The 21553-nt window shown below is 46.5% G+C and overlaps 1 protein-coding gene across 1 annotated transcript in view; it reads right to left on the bottom strand.

Moving 5' to 3' along the window:
* Positions 1-1946: 1946 nt before the first annotated feature.
* LOC121567175 (collagen alpha-1(XXVI) chain-like) overlaps positions 1947-21553 on the bottom strand; it is a 44512-nt gene continuing 24905 nt past the window's right edge. The window contains exons 4-14 of the mRNA XM_041877107.1: positions 14600-14661; positions 14217-14343; positions 13178-13267; positions 12821-12949; positions 6477-6566; positions 6284-6336; positions 4214-4276; positions 3526-3561; positions 3254-3298; positions 2970-3060; positions 1947-2695 (exon numbers count right to left, since the gene is read on the bottom strand). Coding sequence (XP_041733041.1) covers positions 2505-2695; positions 2970-3060; positions 3254-3298; positions 3526-3561; positions 4214-4276; positions 6284-6336; positions 6477-6566; positions 12821-12949; positions 13178-13267; positions 14217-14343; positions 14600-14661 — 977 coding nt within the window. The 3' untranslated portion in view covers positions 1947-2504. The remainder of the gene's footprint in view (positions 2696-2969; positions 3061-3253; positions 3299-3525; positions 3562-4213; positions 4277-6283; positions 6337-6476; positions 6567-12820; positions 12950-13177; positions 13268-14216; positions 14344-14599; positions 14662-21553) is intronic.

Raw genomic sequence — 21553 nt, 5'->3', positions numbered from 1 at the left:
TGACAGCGGGCGGGGTGCAGTAATCTGAGAGCTGGGTTCCCATGGCAGCGGGCGGGGAGCAGTAATCTGAGAGCTGGTTTCCCATGGCTGTATTCTGCTGCCCCATGGACATTCACTCTGGACCTCTGATGGTTCCTGTGATTGCAATAATCCATCTTGCTGTCAGATGAAAAGAAATAGAAAATCACCCACCGTCTCCCTCCCTCACTCCCATGTGTCACCGCCACGTTGGTATATACAGGGAGATCTGTAGACACTTCTGATCTTATTAATGATTAAAAGGACTGCAGCGGTTTACCCCAGTGGCCTGCCTGCTAGTCTCATATCAACATGCCTCAGTTCACTAGTCTCATATCAACATGCCTCAGTTCACTAGTCTCATATCAACATGCCTCAGTTCACTAGTCTCATATCAACATGCCTCAGTTCACTAGAGAGGAACAACAAGAGAGAGAGAGACGGGACATGAAGGGAGGGAGAGTATAATAGCTGAGAGATGATCAACACATAGTCCCAGTGTCATACACTGAGAGAGATGATCAACACATAGGGTTAGTGTCATACACTGAGAGAGATGATCACCACATAGGGTTAGTGTCATACACTGAGAGAGATGATCAACACATAGGGTTAGTGTCATACACTGAGAGAGATGATCAACACATAGGGTTAGTGTCGTACACTGAGAGAGATGATCAACACATAGGGTTAGTGTCATACACTGAGAGAGATGATCAACACATAACAACAGGTAGTGACTAGGGGTTTATACCAACACAACAGGTAGTGACTAGGGGTTTATACCAACACAACAGGTAGTGACTAAGGGTTTATACCAACACAACAGATAGTGACTAGGGGTTTATAACAACAGGTAGTGACTAGGGGTTTATACCAACACAACAGGTAGTGACTAAGGGTTTATACCAACACAACAGGTAGTGACTAGGGGTTTATAACAACAGTTAAGGACTAGGGGGTTTAGATTCAATGTCAATAATGTAAGGGGTTCTGCAATGTCCAGCAAAGTTACCAATGGTTACCAATGGTGTTGTGTGTGAATTGCCAAGCTGTTGAAATTGATTTAATGATGATAATACATTGATTATTACAACACAATATGGAAAGTAATGTTATGCATTGTAAATGTATTGCTGTAGCATTTGCTCATTTTCACTGACTGAATTAATAAAATGTTGATGTAACTGACTGTCAATATGTGGTGTTATCATGCTTTAAAACGGTCACATAGTGTGTGTGTGTGTATGTCAAACACCAATAACACTGGACATTAGAACTGTATGCCAGACAGTGAGTCCATATTTTGGGAGATGTGTGAATGGGTTTAATTGAGCGATAGATACAGTACGCATCCACTGAGTACAACAATGGCTTCCAGACAGAACAACCACAACCACATATATATACACCTCACAATCGTATTCAAAAGAGAATGAAACATGAAAAAACACAGTAACAGCAACGGGACACATGACCTTTTCCATCTGCTAAATCACAGTTAAAGGTCGCAACTGGAGGGGTCTCCAAAATCCATGGAGAAATGTATTCGATACAGGTATTACACTGAAAAGGTATGTAATAAAAGGAGTACGTCAACATACACTGTACTATATAAGAACTTGAAAATACACTCTTAAATGAGACCACCGGAGGCTGTATAGGATGAATGACCAATAACAGAAACACACTTATTTCTATGCCAATAACAGAAAACATGACATGCCAAGAGAGACAGATTCCACCAGTCTCACTAAATAGAGGTTTTAGGAAGCCACTTTAGACCATTGAGATGCATCGAGGTAAGAAGAGGGTTAGCCAGGTTGCAGTTAAGATCTCACAAAAGACCCAGGGCCGTTTCTAGCATTTTGGGGCCCTAAGTGAGATATGGTTTCCCCCTGCCCCCCCAATTAGCTCACATGGGCTAATTGAGTGACTGTGAGTGACTGACATAACAAGAGAGAAACTGCTGGTGCACAACCAACATTTTTAAATTGCACGTTGTGTATTCTACTATCCTAAATAACAGTAAGTTGAGACCCCGACTGATTTCTTAAAACACAATTTTTCCACTTTTTACTTATTTTCGTTTTGTGCACCAGATGATACCCATTTCATTCCACTTATTTTTAATAAGGTAAGCAGGAAGGTAGTCCAAAAACCTACAGAACAGCACATAGCATGGTCTGGTTTCAGCTCTCAGAACAGCATGTTAATTAAATGTGTACAACTAATACTCAGAAGAGAGATTACGTACGAGTATATTTCTGAAAAGTACATATCCAGTCATGCATTATGTAAATGAATACTTTCTGCAGGCGTTTTGTAGTATATCTTTCCATTTCCATTTCTCCCCTGCCCTCTCAGACACACTCGCATGGACGCACACACACACACACACACCCACACACACATAAACAAACACGCATGGACACACACACACACACACACACACAGACACACACACTAAACACTCATTGGTGTCTTTAAAAAGACCTTGTCTCTCTCTGACCATCACTATAGGGAGAGTGTTTCCTTGGGGACGGACGGGAGGAGAGTCGGAGAGGCTGGAGTCGTCTGGTCTTGATGGTGGACTCGGCCGGTCTGGTCCTGATGGCGGGGAAGGAGAAGGAGTCTGGTTGGCTCTCCAGTCCAGAGCCTGACTCCACTGGACTCTCTGCATACAGAAAAGGACAATGGTAGAAACCATGACAACAAACATTAGTCTCACTCTATACTCTGGACCCAAGTAATACTATTATGGAAATCATGTCGTCCAGAATCAGAAAACCCTCCCCCTTTACTGTGGATGCCAATCATCTCTTACAGAATCAGAAAACCCTCCCCCTTTACTGTGGATGCCAATCATCTCTTACAGAATCAGAAAACCCTCCCCCTTTACTGTGGATGCCAATCATCTCTTACAGAATCAGAAAACCCTCCCCCTTTACCGTGGATGCCAATCATGTGTTCCAGAATCAGAACTCTTTCTGCCAGGATCTTGAGAGCTTCCCTCAGCTGCTGCACTCCTTCAGCACCCCCCTGAAAGACAGACAGAGACACACACAGACACACTCCCTCAGTTCCCCCTGAGAGACAGACAGAGACACACACACTCCCTCAGCTCCCCTCTGAGAGACAGACAGAGATACATTCAGAAACACACTCACCTCCATGGGAAAAATAGCCATAAATACTCAGTGGAGCTGCATATAATGTCCAATACAGTGCATACCTCAGGCAAACCCTCTCCTGGCTCCCCCTTCTGCCCAGACTGCCCCTGTAAACACATTGACACATACATTATCAACACAGAGGCAAGAAACACAGACTACCTAGAATACACATACATTATCATAACAGAGGCAAGAAACACTGACTACCTAGAATACACATAACGTCTGAGTGTGGTGCGAAATGCTATGTACAAGACTAGGAGGTCAAATCCATGTGTGTGTTTATGTGTGTTTGTGTGTATTCATGAGTGAACAGCCTTGCCGTACTCACAGGCTGGCCGTACTCCCCTGGTAATCCTGGAGGGCCCTGGTGAGAGAGAGAGAGAGGAACACGGATCAGAGGAACTACTTTCCCCCCAAAACATCTTTAGATGTACATGTATAAACATCACTGTCTAAACCCTCATCATCTCCTTGCAGTGCAAGCAGACACTGGTGGCAGTGTCACGGGGAGGAATCAGCACCGCTGAGCGTGGCTGCAATGAGTGGTCTGTTTGATGTTCTCACCAAGGGGTCTACCTGGTCACGTATGTGTTGACCCTCTGTTCTTTCATCACAGCAGATGAAAGGGGATCAGGTTCAACATGATGCCTGAATGGGACTTTACTGTTGTGCTCAGTGAGGTCTGACCAGGGCCATAGGCTGATTCATTATGGGTCAGCACAGCAGCACATACTGCATAGGTGAGTCCCAAATGGCACACTATTAGTGCACTAATTTTGACCAGGCCCTGTATAAAATAGTGCACTATGTAGGGAATAGGGTGCCATTTGGAAGGCAAGCCTTAGTATGAACACAAGATCTTTGAAGCCTGTCTACCTCCAGATCAAATCAATGTCTTGTGCACAATGGAACAAAGACAATGTTGGAATAAACCCACTGAACCTTTCATAGCGAATGAATTATAAAGCAGTCCAATGTTTTCTTATGAGAACATTAGGGGTAACATTTTGCCTCACCCTCTCTCCTCTGTCTCCTTTAGGCCCAGGATCCCCAGCCTTGCCTTGGAGGCCTCCCTCTGCCTGCAACACACGAACAGGGAGAGGTGTCAGACGCCTCCCTCACACAGCCAGGCTCACCCTGCCCTGACGTTGACCATAGTAACATCTCTGCTATGTAATGTCGCCCTGACGTTGACCATAGTCAAATCAAATCAAATCAAATCAAATTTTATTGGTCACATGCGCCGAATACAACAGGTGCAGACATTACAGTGAAATGCTTACTTACAGCCCTTAACCAACAGTGCATTTATTTTAAACAAAAAAGTAAGAATAAAACAACAACAAAAAGTGTTGAGAAAAAAAGAGCAGAGTAAAATAAAGTGACAGTGGAGGCTATATATACAGTAAAATAAAATAACAGAGGGCTATATATACAGGGGGTACCGTTGCATATCAGTCAATGTGCGGGGCACCGACTAGTTGAGGTAGTTGAGGTAATATGTACATGTGGGTAGAGTTAAAGTGACTATGCATAAATACTTAACAGAGTAGCAGCAGCAGTAAAAGGATGGGGTGGGGGGCAGTGCAAATAATCCGGGTAGCCATGATTAGCTGTTCAGGAGTCTTATGGCTTGGGGTAGAAGCTGTTGAGAAGTCTTTTGGACCTAGACTTCACTCCGGTACCGCTTGCCGTGCGGTAGCAGAGAGACAGTCTATGACTAGGGTGGCTGGAGTCTTTGACAATTTTGAGGGCCTTCCTCTGACACCGCCTGGTATAGAGGTCCTGGATGGCAGGGAGCTTTGCCCCAGTGATGTACTGGGCCGTACGCACTACCCTCTGTAGTGCCTTGCGGTCAGAGGCCAAGCAGTTGCCATACCAGGCGGTGATGCAACTCCAGTCAGGATGCTCTCGATGGTGCAGCTGTCGAATTTTTTGAGGATCTCGAGGACCCATGCCAAATCTTTTTAGTCTCCTGAGGGAATAGGCTTTGTCGTGCCCTCTTCACGACTGTCTTGGTGTGTTTGGACCATGATAGTTCGTTGGATGTGGCCCAGGAACTTGAAGCTCTCAACCTGTTCCCTACAGCCCCGTCGATGAGGATGGGGGTGTGCTCAGTCCTCTTTTTTTTCCTGTAGTCCACGATCAGCTCCTTTGTCTTGGTCACGTTGAGGAGAGGTTGTTGTCCTGGCACCACACGGCCAGATCTCTGACCTCCTCCCCTATAGGCTGTCTCATCGTTGTCGGTGATCGGCCTACCACTGTTGTGTCGTCGGCAAACTTAATGATGGTGTTGGAGTCGTGCCTGGCCATGCAGTCATGGGTGAACAGAGAGTACAGGAGGGGACTGAGCACGCACCCCTGAGGGGCCCCCGTGTTGAGGATCAGTGTGGCAGATGTGTTGTTACCTACCCTTACCACCTGCTATGTAATGTCACCCTGACCTTGACCATAGTAACATCTCTGCTATGTAATGTCACCCTGACCTTGACCATAGTAACATCTCTGCTATGTAATGTTGACCTGACCTTGACCATAGTAACATCTCTGCTATGTAATGTTGACCTTGACCATAGTAACATCTCTGCATGTAATGTCACTCTGACCTTGACCATAGTAACATCTCGCTATGTAATGTCGCTGACCTTGACCATAGTAACATCTCTGCTATGTAATGTCGCCCTGACCTTGACCATAGTAACAGCTCTGCTATGTAATGTCGCCCTGACCTTGACCATAGTAACATCTCTGCTATGTAATGTCGCCCTGACCTTGACCATAGTAACATCTCTGCTATGTAATGTTGACCTGACCTTGACCATAGTAACATCTCTGCTATGTAATGTTGACCTTGACCATAGTAACATCTCTGCTATGTAATGTCACCCTGACCTTGACCATAGTAACATCTCTGCTATGTAATGTCGCCCTGACCTTGACCATAGTAACATCTCTGCTATGTAATGTCGCCCTGACCTTGACCATAGTAACATCTCTGCTATGTAATGTCGCCCTGACCTTGACCATAGTAACATCTCTGCTATGTAATGTCGCCTTGACCTTATACTAGACTATTTGGTACTCACGTCTTGCCCTGGGAGACCTGGAACTCCTGCTGGTCCAATTGGTCCAGGGGGACCTGTGATGTCACAGAAACAGTTCCAGAAAATATCCATGTTCATACTACTTGTAGTTTAGTCCTGATTCTTGGAGAAAAAACACCAGGTAAAAACACAAACATGCACACAGACACTTCTACACACAGGACTGAAGCTGTACCTGGGGGTCCGGGGGGACCAGGGGGACCAGATGGGCCGGGAGGACCAGCTACGACCTCAGGAAGGGTTGGAGTAAGAGGAGTCTCCTCTGCTTAAAACACAAACAAGAAATACAGCAATTACTGTAGTTGGACCAGTGCTGTAAAATCCTCAATGGTGTTTCATTAAAGTTTGTAGGACCTCTGACCCAACACTTCCCCTTGGTTTGTCATCAAACATGTGCGTGTGTGTGTGTGTGTGTGTGTGTGTGTGTGTGTGTGTGTGTGTGTGTGTGTGTGTGTGTGTGTGTGTGTGCGTGTGTGTGTGTGTGTGTGTGTATGTGTGTCGTCATACTGTCTGAATACTGTAAGGAATTCCTTATGCGATGACTACAGCTGGGCTTTACGGATCACTGTCTGCCAGAGATCTGGGTTCAGGACAGGGTTAGTCTGTGCGATGACTACAGCTGGGCTTTACGGATCACTGTCTGCCAGAGATCTGGGTTCAGGACAGGGTTAGTCTGTCTCTGAGTTCATTAACCTCTACGGGATCGGTGTCCCGTATACGGGACGGTTGAGCTAATGTGATTAGCATGACTAATGTAAAGTAACAGCAAACTTTCCAGGACATAGACATGTCTTATATGGGCAGAAAGCTTACATTCTTGTTAATCTAACTGCACTGTCCAATTTACAGTAGCTATTACAGTGAAAATATACCATGCTATTGTTTGAGGAGAGTGCACAACAACAAAAAACATATCACAGCAACTGGTTTGATACATTCAAACCAGTTAAATAACCAGGTAAATAATGTACTTACATTCAGTAATCTTGCTCTGATTTGTCATCCTAAAAGTCCTTGAGATACAATGTAGCATAGTTTTGTTTGATAAAATCCCTTTTTGTATTCAAATGTAGGAACTGGGTTCTACAGTTTGAACCCCTGCTGTCTCTGGCTCCACACCCACCCCGCCCGGCCATCTAGATGTGTGAAAGTTAGTGTATAAGCTAATGATCCATCATGTATGACATTCCCGGGAGTGTGTAAACATACATTTTGTATTACCATATCATTTTTGTATGTTCTCTATAGTTATGTACGTGAAAATGTATAAATTGACCAATTCGGCACATTTGGGCAGACTTGATACAAAATAGTCCAGTATTGCAATGCTTCACTGGATCAATCTGAAACTACATTTACATCATTTAGCAGACGCTCTTATACAGAGCAACTTACAAATTGGTGCATTCAACTTATGATAGCCAGTGGGACAACCACTTTTTTTTCTTTTTTTTTTTTAAATATTTTTTTTTTAAATGGGGGGGTGGCCAAAATCTAAATTGCGCCTAAACTGCAATATTATATTGTGGCCTTTCTCTTGCATTTCAAAGATGATAAAAAAAATATACAAAAAAATAATGCATGTTTTTTGGTTTGTATTATCTTTTACCAGATCTAATGTGTTATATTCTCCTACATTAATTTCACATTTCCACAAACTTCAAAGTGTTTCCTTTCAAATGGTATCAAGCATATGCATATCCTTGCTTCAGGCCAAGGGCTACAGGCAGTTAGATTTAGGTATGTTATTTTTGGCGATATTTTTTAAAAAAAGTATCCGATCCTTAAGAGGTTTTAAACACTGAGACATAGTGAAACACACTGTAAACATGGATTTACTGAGTGACTGTTGTCTATCTAATTAGCCTCTAAGAAGGGACCAGTGCCCAAGTCTGCCTGTGCACACTAAGAGGTCAAAGGTCACAGACTAAGGTCAAGCTTCTGGCGATTAGAGGTCTAGGGGGAGCATTAGGGGTTAAGTCTGTTGTGTGGGAGACAGATGGCCAGTCTGAATGGGCTCGCGCTCAGTGTGCTGGATCAGAGCCTAGACATGCGGCTGTCAACATTCTGTAGTGGTGTGTGTGTGTTGTTAGGGTAAACTGCTAGGGTCAAATTACTTTTATCAATGAATATGCATTTCTAAAATATTGTTTTAAATCTATTTTTTTGTGGTATCCAATTGGTAGTTACAGTCTTGTCCCATCGCTGCAACTCCCCTACAGACTCGGGAGAGGCGAAGGTCGAGAGCCGCGCGTCCTCCGAAACACAACCCAACCGAGCCGCACTGCTTCTTGACACAATGCCCGCTTAACCCAGAAGCCAGCCGCACCAATGTGTCAGAGGAAACACCGTACACCTGGCGACCGTGTCAGCGTGCACTGCGCCCGGCCCGCCACAGGAGTAACTAGTGCGCGATGGGACATGAACATCCCTGCTGGCAACAAACCCACCCCTAACCTGGACGAGCTGGACCAATTGTTCGCCGCCCCATGAGTCTCCCGGTTGCGGCCGGACTCGAACCAGGATCTCTAGTGGCACAGCTAGCACAGCGATGCAGTGCCTTAGACCACAGCGCCACTCGGGAGGCCGGATGTGCATTTCTATGAATACATGCATCTGTCTAGTATGTGTTGGTCCCTGTGTGTGTGCAAGTGTGTATGTTTCTGTGTTTGCCTAAACCCTAATCACTTCTCCTTTCTCTTCACCCTAACCCTTTACCCTAACGTCCCCAACCCCATCCAGCACACTTAACTAAACCTAATTAAATTACCCTAACGTCCCCAACCCCATCCAGCACACTTAACTAAACCTAATTAAATTACCCTAACGTCCCCAACCCCAGCCAGCACACTTAACTAAACCTAATTAAATTACCCTAACGTCCCCCAACCCCAGCCAGCACACTTAACTAAACCTAATTAAATTACCCTAACGTCCCCAACCCCAGCCAGCACACTTAACTAAACCTAATTAAATTACCCTAACGTCCCCAACCCCAGCCAGCACACTTAACTAAACCTAATTAAATTACCCTAACGTCCCCAACCCCATCCAGCACACTTAACTAAACCTAATTAAATTACCCTAACGTCCCCAACCCCAGCCAGCACACTTAACTAAACCTAATTAAATTACCCTAACGTCCCCAACCCCATCCAGCACACTTAACTAAACCTAATTAAAGTTCACTGGTGGAAGCATAGAGGTTCTGGTGGAAGCACTAGCGATGCGTGGGTAACTAGACCCCGGTGGAGCGGACTGCTCTGGCTCCGGAGTGGCGCAGCTGACCGGAGCTGGATCAGGCACCGGTGGAGCGGACTGCTCTGGCTCCGGAGTGGAGCAGCTGACCGGTGCCGGATCAGGCACCGGTGGAACGGGCACGGGCCGTGCTGGACTGGACAAACGCACCACTGGTCTGGTGCGAGGAGCAGGCACAGGCCGGGCCGGGCTGGCGACGCGCACCACTGGCTTGGTACGAGAAGCAGGAACAGGCCGGGACGGGCTGGCGACGCGCACCACTGGCTTGGTGCGAGGAGCAGGAACAGGGCGGGCCGGGCTGGCGACGCGCACCACTGGCTTGGTGCGGGGAGCAGGAACGGGCCGGACCGGACTGGCGACACGCACCACTTGCTTGGTGCGAGGAGCAGGACTGGGTTCCTTGATTAACCCCCGCTCCTTCTGCTGCCTAACCAGCTCCTCTCGCCGTGCCTCCTTCTGCTCCCTCTGAACCAATAGCCCCCGTAATCTGGTGGCCTCCTCTCCTAACCAGCAGATCCGCCCTATCGCGGCCTCCTGCTGCCTCGTCGTCCACACCGTGTGCCCCCCAAAAAAAAAAAATATTGGGGTTGCCTCTCCACCCTGATCCCTTTCAGGGCCTCCATCTTTCTTGCCAGATCCTCTCTTATCTCCTGCCAAGTCCATCCTCTCTGCTCCTCCTCGGCACACTGCTTGGTCCAGGTCTGGTGGGATCTTCTGTCACGCTCGTTGAAGGATGGGACGGACCAAGGCGCAGCGTGATATGCATACATGTTTATTTCAACTTAATAAACACTCGACAAAACAATAAACGAAACGAAACGTGAAGTCCAAGGTAGACACAAACAACATACCTTATACGGAACAAGATCCCACAACCCACTAGTGCCAATAGGCTGCCTAAGTATGATCCCCAATCAGAGACAACGAGCTACAGCTGCCTCTGATTGGGAACCACACCGGCCAACATAGATCTACACATAATAGACCTACAACATAGAATATATATAGCAAAGAATATCCACACCCTGACTCAACATATAAGAGTCCCCTGAGTCAGGGCGTAAAATACACATACAGAGACAGAGGGACGCTGTTTCACTCGCTCTGATGCTTTCTCCTGGGAGATACATTCAGCCTCTTGCGAATTGAAGGAAAATTATGAAACACAGAGAGACTAAAGATAAATTATAAATGTTTATTTTTTTCAATATTTTTTTTGGGGAAACCTGGCTTCCCTTGGCATCCATGAATACCCGCCCCTGAGTGGAAGCATCCGTCCCTCTGGAACTAATTCCAGCTGCTCCTGCAGTCTCCCTCCATCCCTTCACTACACGGGTCCTGGGATTTGGCTCCTGGCCGGCCCTGCATTTCCAAAAGCAGACTGCTGTGCTGACAGCTTACAAATGAGCTGTGATTTGCAGCCAGCTGGCTCCAGCAGCCAGCACAGCCAACAGCCTCTCCTCTCCACAGACCCAGATCTAGACCCACAGCCTCTCCTCTCCTCTCCTCTCCTCTCCTCTCCTCTCCTCTCCTCTCCTCTCCTCTCCTCTCCTCTCCTCTCCTCTCCTCTCCTCTCCTCTCCTCTCCTCTCCACAGACCCAGATCTAGACCCACAGCCTCTCCTCTCCTCTCCTCTCCTCTCCTCTCCTCTCCTCTCCTCTCCTCTCCTCTCCTCTCCTCTCCTCTCCTCTCCTCTCCTCTCCACAGACCCAGATCTAGACCCACAGCCTCTCCTCTCCTCTCCTCTCCTCTCCTCTCCCTCTCCTCTCCTCTCCTCTCCTCTCCTCTCCTCTCCTCTCCTCTCCACAGACCCAGATCTAGACCCACAGCCTCTCCTCTCCTCTCCTCTCCTCTCCTCTCCTCTCCTCTCCTCTCCTCTCCTCTCCTCTCCTCTCCTCTCCACAGACCCAGATCTAGACCCACAGCCTCTCCTCTCTCTCTCCTCTCCTCTCCTCTCCTCTCCTCTCCTCTCCTCTCCTCTCCTCTCCTCTCCTCTCCTCTCCTCTCCTCTCCTCTCCTATCCTCTCCTCATACCCAGATCTAGACCCAGACCCAGACTGAGCCAGACTACTAATACGCAGCTCAGGGCCGTCACTATCTGACCAAGTTGAAAAGTCAGAAGCCTCACCCATTTCTACATTTTCTCTGAAATGTCATTTGAAACTTAACTCTAACCATAACTTAAACCTTAAACCTAACCTTAACCCTACCTTAACTTAAACTTAACCCTAACCTTAACCCTAACCTTAACCCTAACCTTAACTTAAACTTAATTTAAACTTAACTTAAACTTAACCCTAACCTTAACCCTAACCTTAACTTAAACATAACTTAAACTTAACTTAAACTTAACCCTAACCTTAACCCTAACCTTAACTTAAACTTAACTTAACTTAAACTTAACTTAAACTTAACTTAAACTTAACTTAAACTTAACCCTAACCTTAACACTAACCTTAACTTAAACTTAACCCTAACCTTAACCCTAACCTGAACTTGAACTTAACCCTAAACTAACCTTAACCCTAACCTTAACCCTGACCATAACCACACTGCTAACCTTATGCCTAACCCTAATCTTAACCTTTTGATTTTGCAGCTTGGCCAAATACTGGGAACCCCCTGAGCCTCAGCCTGTCAGCCTGTACTGCCCTCTGGTGTTGAATTACGGCACATTAACCTGGATTTGTCTCGTCTGGACCATTCTGGTCACCAACACAAGCTCATCCATGGAAAACAGTTACTGTATGTATTTGGATACTTGTCCTGTTATTAAGTAATCATATCATATTTCAGTTTGAATTGCAGTGGCCAGTGGTGATAGAGAACCATGGTAGCTGTTCGCAGCTGCAGTGTGAATGTGAACACAAGGAAACAATCAACTTCATTCAACCCAGTATTTCCTGTTGTATTAATTCTGTACTTGAGACATTTTGACCCTGGTGAATAGCAACCTGATGCCCTTTTAACTACTATTGTAATGCCTTTGCTACAGGCTGAAGCAAACAATGTTCTGTTGAGGAGGACAGATACTCAGGCCTCTCAGTGGTTATAACTAATTGCTTCTCCTTCATGGATATGAAAATATCCAGTTACAGAGCTTGCATTTCCACTTGTGCCCTGTCTTCACCTTGTTTTGCATTCATTGGCCCTTGGCCAGTGTTCCAATCATGGTTGACAGGAAAATTGCATAGAGCTCTTAGAAACAATATAATCTACTGAGGCTGAGATGGTAATGATGGTGGTTGGGGGTCCACTCACCCTGCTCGTCGAACCCAAACATGTCACCTCTCGGCTGGGTAGAGGAGGAGCATGGCCCTTGAGGGCCTGGAGGTCCGGGGAGGCCTGGAAGACCGATCTCTCCTGGGCTTCCTCTCTCTCCCATTGGCCCTGGGAATCAGAGGGGGCACATCATCCCCCAACAATAGGCATATATTGTTGTCAGATATTGAAGATAAAGACCTGAACATGTATTGTCTTACGTCAGGTGGCATCACTCCTACACGACGCTTGCAGGCGGAATCGTCTGACGTAAGACAATGCTCAAAATATTGAAAGAACTGAATGAATCTCATGCATTCCCATCAGAGTTACGTGGGTAATATCAGGATGGATCACCTGTGGGTCCGGTCTGTCCTGGAACCCCTGCCTCGCCAGCTGGGCCCGGAATTCCTGGTGGTCCAATTGGCCCTGGTGGTCCTCTTCCTCCTATTGACCATAAACAGAGCCAGAAGTGTTTACCATGTTGAGAGGAAACCTCCCCAGAGGTGATATATGGCTGTGTGTGTGTGTGTGTGTGTGTGTGTGACACTGTTTAGGGGTGGGGTTGGGCATGTTACCTGGCCGTAGGTAGGATGGAGGGCCTATAGGGGTGGGGTTGGGGGTGTTACCTGGCCGTAGGTAGGATGGAAGGCCTATAGGGGTGGGGTTGGGGGTGTTACCTGGCTGTAGGTAGGATGGAGGGCCTATAGGGGTGGGGTTGGTGGTGTTACCTGGCCGTAGGTAGGATGGAGGGCCTATGGGGGTGGGGTTGGGCATGTTACCTGGTCGTAGGTAGGATGGAGGGCCTATATGGGTGGGGTTTGGGGTGTTACCTGGCCGTAGGTAGGATGGAGGGCCTATAGGGGTGGGGTTTGGAGTGTTACCTGGCCGTAGGTAGGATGGAGGGCCTATGGGGGTGGGGTTGGGGGTGTTACCTGGCCGTAGGTAGGATGGAGGGCCTATGGGGGTGGGGTTTGGGCTGTTACCTGGCCGTAGGTAGGATGGAGGGCCTATAGGGGTGGGGTTTGGGGTGTTACCTGGCCGTAGGTAGGATGGAGGGCCTATAGGGGGTGGGGTTTGGGGTGTTACCTGGCCGTAGGTAGGATGGAGGGCCTATAGGGGTGGGGTTTGGGGTGTTACCTGGCCGTAGGTAGGATGGAGGGCCTATAGGGGTGGGGTTGGGGGTGTTACCTGGTCGTAGGTAGGATGGAGGGCCTATAGGGGTGGGGTTTGGGGTGTTACCTGGCCGTAGGTAGGATGGAGGGCCTATTGGGGGTGGGGTTGGGGGTGTTACCTGGCCGTAGGTAGGATGGAGGGCCTATGGGGGTGGGGTTTGGGGTGTTACCTGGCCGTAGGTAGGATGGAGGGCCTATAGGGGTGGGGTTTGGGGTGTTACCTGTCCGTAGGTAGGATGGAGGGCCTATAGGGGTGGGGTTGGGGGTGTACACCTCGTTATCACTGGAGCCCTCTGTTGAGTTGTTGAAGGATGGTGACGGTGAACCTGCTCCCTCTAGCAGCGTAATCTGGAATAACAAAGAGCCAGGGTCAGATTAAAATACTGTATGTGGTCCTCTGTAGCTCAGTTAGTAGAACATGGTGCTTGAAACGCCAGGATAGTGGGTTCGATTCCCGGGACCACCCATATGTAAAATATGTAAGTCGCTCTGGATAAAAGCGTCTGCTAAATGGCAAATATTATTAGATATACTGATGTGACAGGTAATATCCATCCATCTTCCATGTCCTCTGTTTTCCTTTATACCTCTCCTTCATTGTTACCTTGGACTCGATGTAGTTCAGTCTGCTGTTCATATCAGTGAAGCCAGTGCAGTTCATACACTCTGCAACGAGAGAGAGGAGAGACGAGAGGGTTAAAGGTGAGAGGAGATGACACGCTCGCACACACACACACACACACACACACACACACACACACACACACACACACACACACACACACACACACACACAGGCCCTCTCCTGGCAGTGGGTTAATGTCACTATTGGGAAGCCAATAGACATACAAAAGAACAATAGCCATAAATCAATTTTTTTTAAATCAAATTTATTAGCTATTCTTAAATATTTTCTTCATTAAATCCTGTCAGACACTCAGACAGACTAAACAGTAACCTCTCGTCATCTGTTTCTCTTTCTCTCCAACACACACACACACACACACACACACACACACACACACACACACACACACACACACACACACACATACACACACACACACACACACACACAGACACACACACACACAGCTCAGATTGTTTTCTGTCTGCCCACTTGCGGTGCCCCTCCGAATGGCTAGACTTTGGGAACACAGACCCTCCCTCTCTCTATCATTAACCGTTCTCTAACAACTCCTGGTCTGCCCTCGTGCCCCCGTGCCCCTGTGCCCCTGTGCCCCCGTGCCCCCGTGCCCCTGTGCCCCTGTGCCCTCGTGCCCTCGTGCCCCCGTGCCCTCGTGCCCCCATGCCACATACTGTATTCGTTTTTTGTGCATGAAGGGCTATGAGGGGCTAAGACAGACTTACTCCAGCAACATGAAGGGCTATGAGGGGCTAAGACAGACTTACTCCAGCAACATGAAGGGGTATGAGGGGCTAAGACAGACTTACTCCAGCAACATGAATGGGTATGAGGGGCTAAGACAGACTTACTCCAGCAACATGAATGGGTATGAGGGGCTAAGACAGACTTACTCCAGCAACATGAAGGGCTATGAGGGGCTAAGACAGACTTACTCCAGCAACATGAAGGGCTATGAGGGGCTAAGACAGACTTACTCCAGCAACATGAAGGGCTATGAGGGGCTAAGACAGACTTACTCCAGCAACATGAAGGGGTATGAGGGGCTAAGACAGACTTACTCCAGCAACATGAAGGGGTATGAGGGGCTAAGACAGACTTACTCCAGCAACATGAATGGGTATGAGGGGCTAAGACAGACTTACTCCAGCAACATGAAGGGCTATGAGGGGCTAAGACAGACTTACTCCAGCAACATGAATGGGTATGAGGGGCTAAGACAGACTTACTCCAGCAACATGAAGGGCTATGAGGGGCTAAGACAGACTTACTCCAGCAACATGAAGGGGTATGAGGGGCTAAGACAGACTTACTCCAGCAACATGAATGGGTATGAGGGGCTAAGACAGACTTACTCCAGCAACATGAAGGGCTATGAGGGGCTAAGACAGACTTACTCCAGCAACATGAAGGGGTATGAGGGGCTAAGACAGACTTACTCCAGCAACATGAATGGGTATGAGGGGCTAAGACAGACTTACTCCAGCAACATGAATGGGTATGAGGGGCTAAGACAGACTTACTCCAGCAACATGAAGGGCTATGAGGGGCTAAGACAGACTTACTCCAGCAACATGAAGGGCTATGAGGGGCTAAGACAGACTTACTCCAGCAACATGAATGGGTATGAGGGGCTAAGACAGACTTACTCCAGCAACATGAAGGGGTATGAGGGGCTAAGACAGACTTACTCCAGCAACATGAATGGGTATGAGGGGCTAAGACAGACTTACTCCAGCAACATGAAGGGCTATGAGGGGCTAAGACAGACTTACTCCAGCAACATGAATGGGTATGAGGGGCTAAGACAGACTTACTCCAGCAACATGAATGGGTATGAGGGGCTAAGACAGACTTACTCCAGCAACATGAATGGGTATGAGGGGCTAAGACAGACTTACTCCAGCAACATGAAGGGCTATGAGGGGCTAAGACAGACTTACTCCAGCAACATGAAGGGGTATGAGGGGCTAAGACAGACTTACTCCAGCAACATGAAGGGCTATGAGGGGCTAAGACAGACTTACTCCAGCAACATGAATGGGTATGAGGGGCTAAGACAGACTTACTCCAGCAACATGAATGGGTATGAGGGGCTAAGACAGACTTACTCCAGCAACATGAAGGGCTATGAGGGGCTAAGACTGACTTACTCCAGCAACATGAAGGGGTATGAGGGGCTAAGACAGACTTACTCCAGCAACATGAATGGCTATGAGGGGCTAAGACAGACTTACTCCAGCAACATGAATGGGTATGAGGGGCTAAGACAGACTTACTCCAGCAACATGAAGGGCTATGAGGGGCTAAGACAGACTTACTCCAGCAACATGAAGGGGTATGAGGGGCTAAGACAGACTTACTCCAGCAACATGAAGGGGTATGAGGGGCTAAGACAGACTTACTTCAGCAACATGAAGGGGTATGAGGGGCTAAGACAGACTTACTCCAGCAACATGAAGATGTATGAATTTATCCAATAGGTTTAATTGGCATCCAATGTTTTAAGAGAGAAAACCCAAGTCAAGAGTATATCAACTAATCTACTGGTTGCCACAATGGGGTAATCAAGGCACCACTTGTATAATAATCTGGTCACCTCTGGGTAAAATACATGATATGCGCGGAGGAACATTGGTCTAGTAAATAGAACGTTCTAAATAGAACGTTATGATCTAGAAAGTCAAGAACAGAAGTGTTCTGGAATGTTCCCCATTCCACAGACACATCCGGCCACACCGGCCACACAAACCTAATGATGTAGAATGCTATTGCCAGGGACAGCTAGCACTCATAAATAACAACGCATTACAACAACAAAATGAGCTAAATGGTTCTGGCTTCCCTATATCATGGTTTACCCACAGTACCCAGGGTTCCATTGGCAGCCATTGAGGTTTCTGAATTGAAATACAACAGACAGGGTTTGGGTGGGATAGGGTTAGTTGGTGTGTGTGTGTGTGTGTGTGTGTGTGTGTGTGTGTGTATGTGTGTGTGTGTGTGTTTTTCCCCCCAAAGTGTTAGTTTACCCATGGTATAAGCGGGCATGCACGCATCCACAAACAGAACCACAGATCAAGGGCTCAACCAAACACATTCCTCTGTAATTCATCTGCCCACACACTCAGTACTGTTTATCTAGCCACTTCAGTGAGACCATAATTAACCCAATTATCTCCTTGTGATAAGAGTAATATCACTGAGTATCAGTACAGTAGGGGGTGATGCATGTACAGAGCGATGTGGGGTGTACAGGGTAGAGTGTAGGATGGTTTGGTTACGCCACTGAACTGAAATTACCATCTATCCCTCTCTGTTCTCACTCCAGGAATATTTCAGCTCTTACCCATCAACCAGGGGCAGGATGGGTGCACCCTTAACTCCCCCCACCCATCAACCAGGGGCAGGATGGGTGCACCCTTAACTCCCCCACCCATCAACCAGGGGCAGGATGGGTGCACCCTTAACTCCCCCACCCATCAACCAGGGGCAGGATGGGTGCACCCTTAACTCCCCCACCCATCAACCAGGGGCAGGATGGGTGCACCCTTAACTCCCCCCACCCATCAACCAGGGGCAGGATGGGTGCACCCTTAACTCCCCCCACCCATCAACCAGGGGCAGGATGGGTGCACCCTTAACTCCCCCCACCCATCAACCAGGGGCAGGATGGGTGCACCCTTAACTCCCCCCACCCATCAACCAGGGGCAGGATGGGTGCACCCTTAACTCCCCCACCCATCAACCAGGGGCAGGATGGGTGCACCCTTAACTCCCCCCACCCATCAACCAGGGGCAGGATGGGTGCACCCTTAACTCCCCCACCCATCAACCAGGGGCAGGATGGGTGCACCCTTAACTCCCCCACCCATCAAACAGGGGCAGGATGGGTGCACCCTTAACTCCCCCCACCCATCAACCAGGGGCAGGATGGGTGCACCCTTAACTCCCCCCACCCATCAACCAGGGGCAGGATGGGTGCACCCTTAACTCCCCCCACCCATCAACCAGGGGCAGGATGGGTGCACCCTTAACTCCCCCCATCCCCCAATGGGGGGTTTGGGATCTAGAGTCATTACTGTGTCAAAAACACGTGCCACAGAGACGAGTCATTAGGTCATTAACGTGAGCCAGGAGTAATCTACACCAACACCAGGAGATATCTAAACCAACACCAGGAGTTATCTAAACCAACAACAGGAGTTATCTACACCAACACCAGGAGTTATCTAAACCAACACCAGGAATAATCTAAACCAACACCAGGAGTTATCTACACAAAACACCAGGAGTTATCTACACCAATACCAGGAGTTATCTAAACCAACAACAGGAGTTATCTACACCAACACCAGGAGTTATCTAAACCAACACCAGGAATAATCTAAACCAACACCAGGAGTTATCTACACAAAACACCAGGAGTTATCTACACCAACACCAGGAATAATCTAAACCAACACCAGGAGTTATCTACACAAAACACCAGGAGTAATCTACACCAACACCAGGAGTTATCTAAACCAACACCAGGAGTTATCTACACCAACACCAGGAATAATCTAAACCAACACCAGGAGTTATCTACACCATCACCAGGAGTTATCTACACCATCACCAGGAGTTATCTAAACCAACACCAGGCGTTATCTAAACCAACACCAGGAATAATCTAAACCAACACCAGGAGTTATCTACACCAACACCAGGAATAATCTACACAAAACACCAGGAGTTATCTACACAAAACACCAGGAGTTATCTACACCATCACCAGGAGTTATCTAAACCAACACCAGGAGTTATCTAAACCAACACCAGGAATAATCTACACAAAACACCAGGAGTTATCTACACCATCACCAGGAGTTATCTAAACCAACACCAGATATGGAGTCTCATAATGACACCATGACAACATAAAGATATGGAGTCTCATAATGATACCATGACAACATAAAGATATGGAGTCTCATAATAACACCATGACAACATAAAGATATGGAGTCTCATAATGACACCATGACAACATAAAGATATGGAGTCTCATAATGACACCATGGCAACATAAAGATATGGAGTTTCATAATGACACCATGGCAACATAAAGATATGGAGTCTCATAATGACACCATGGCAACATAAAGATATGGAGTCTCATAATGATACCATGACAACATAAAGATATGGAGTCTCATAATGATACCATGGCAACATAAAGATATGGAGTCTCATAATGACACCATGACAACATAAAGATATGGAGTCTCATAATGATACCATGGCAACATAAAGATATGGAGTCTCATAATGACACCATAACAACATAAAGATATGGAGTCTCATAATGACACCATGGCAACATAAAGATATGGAGTCTCATAATGACACCATAGCAACATAAAGATATGGAGTCTCATAATGACACCATGGCAACATAAAGATATGGAGTCTCATAATGACACCATGGCAACATAAAGATATGGAGTCTCATAATGACACCATGACAACATAAAGATATGGAGTCTCATAATGACACCATGGCAACATAAAGATATGGAGTCTCATAATGATACCATGACAACATAAAGATATGGAGTCTCATAATGATACCATGGCAACATAAAGATATGGAGTCTCATAATGACACCATGACAACATAAAGATATGGAGTCTCATAATGATACCATGGCAACATAAAGATATGGAGTCTCATAATGACACCATAACAACATAAAGATATGGAGTCTCATAATGACACCATGGCAACATAAAGATATGGAGTCTCATAATGACACCATGGCAACATAAAGATATGGAGTCTCATAATGACACCATGGCAACATAAAGATATGGAGTCTCATAATGACACCATGGCAACATAAAGATATGGAGTCTCATAATGACACCATGACAACATAAAGATATGGAGTCTCATAATGACACCATGACAACATAAAGATATGGAGTCTCATAATGACACCATGGCAACATAAAGATATGGAGTCTCATAATGACACCATGACAACATAAAGATATGGAGTCTCATAATGACACCATGGCAACATAAAGATATGGAGTTTCATAATGACACCATGGCAACATAAAGATATGGAGTCTCATAATGACACCATGGCAACATAAAGATATGGAGTCTCATAATGACACCATGGCAACATAAAGATATGGAGTCTCATAATGACACCATGGCAACATAAAGATATGGAGTCTCATAATGACACCATGGCAACATAAAGATATGGAGTCTCATAATGACACCATGGCAACATAAAGATATGGAGTCTCATAATGACACCATGACAACATAAAGATATGGAGTCTCATAATGACACCATGGCAACATAAAGATATGGAGTCTCATAATGACACCATGACAACATAAAGATATGGAGTCTCATAATGATACCATGACAACATAAAGATATGGAGTCTCATAATGACACCATGGCAACATAAAGATATGGAGTCTCATAATGACACCATGGCAACATAAAGATATGGAGTCTCATAATGACACCATAAAGATATGGAGTCTCATAATGACACCATGACAACATAAAGATATGGAGTCTCATAACGACACCATGGCAACATAAAGATATGGAGTCTCATAATGACACCATGACAACATAAAGATATGGAGTCTCATAATGACACCATGACAACATAAAGATATGGAGTCTCATAATGACACCATGGCAACATAAAGATATGGAGTCTCATAATGATACCATGACAACATAAAGATATGGAGTCTCATAATGACACCATGACAACATAAAGATATGGAGTCTCATAATGATACCATGGCAACATAAAGATATGGAGTCTCATAATGACACCATGGCAACATAAAGATATGGAGTCTCATAATGACACCATGGCAACATA

This window comes from Coregonus clupeaformis, unplaced genomic scaffold (genome assembly GCF_020615455.1).
Source record: "Coregonus clupeaformis isolate EN_2021a unplaced genomic scaffold, ASM2061545v1 scaf0131, whole genome shotgun sequence".
Classification (NCBI taxonomy): domain Eukaryota; kingdom Metazoa; phylum Chordata; class Actinopteri; order Salmoniformes; family Salmonidae; genus Coregonus; species Coregonus clupeaformis.
Note: the sequence above shows the minus strand (reverse complement) of the source record. Positions and strands in the feature narration are given on the sequence as shown.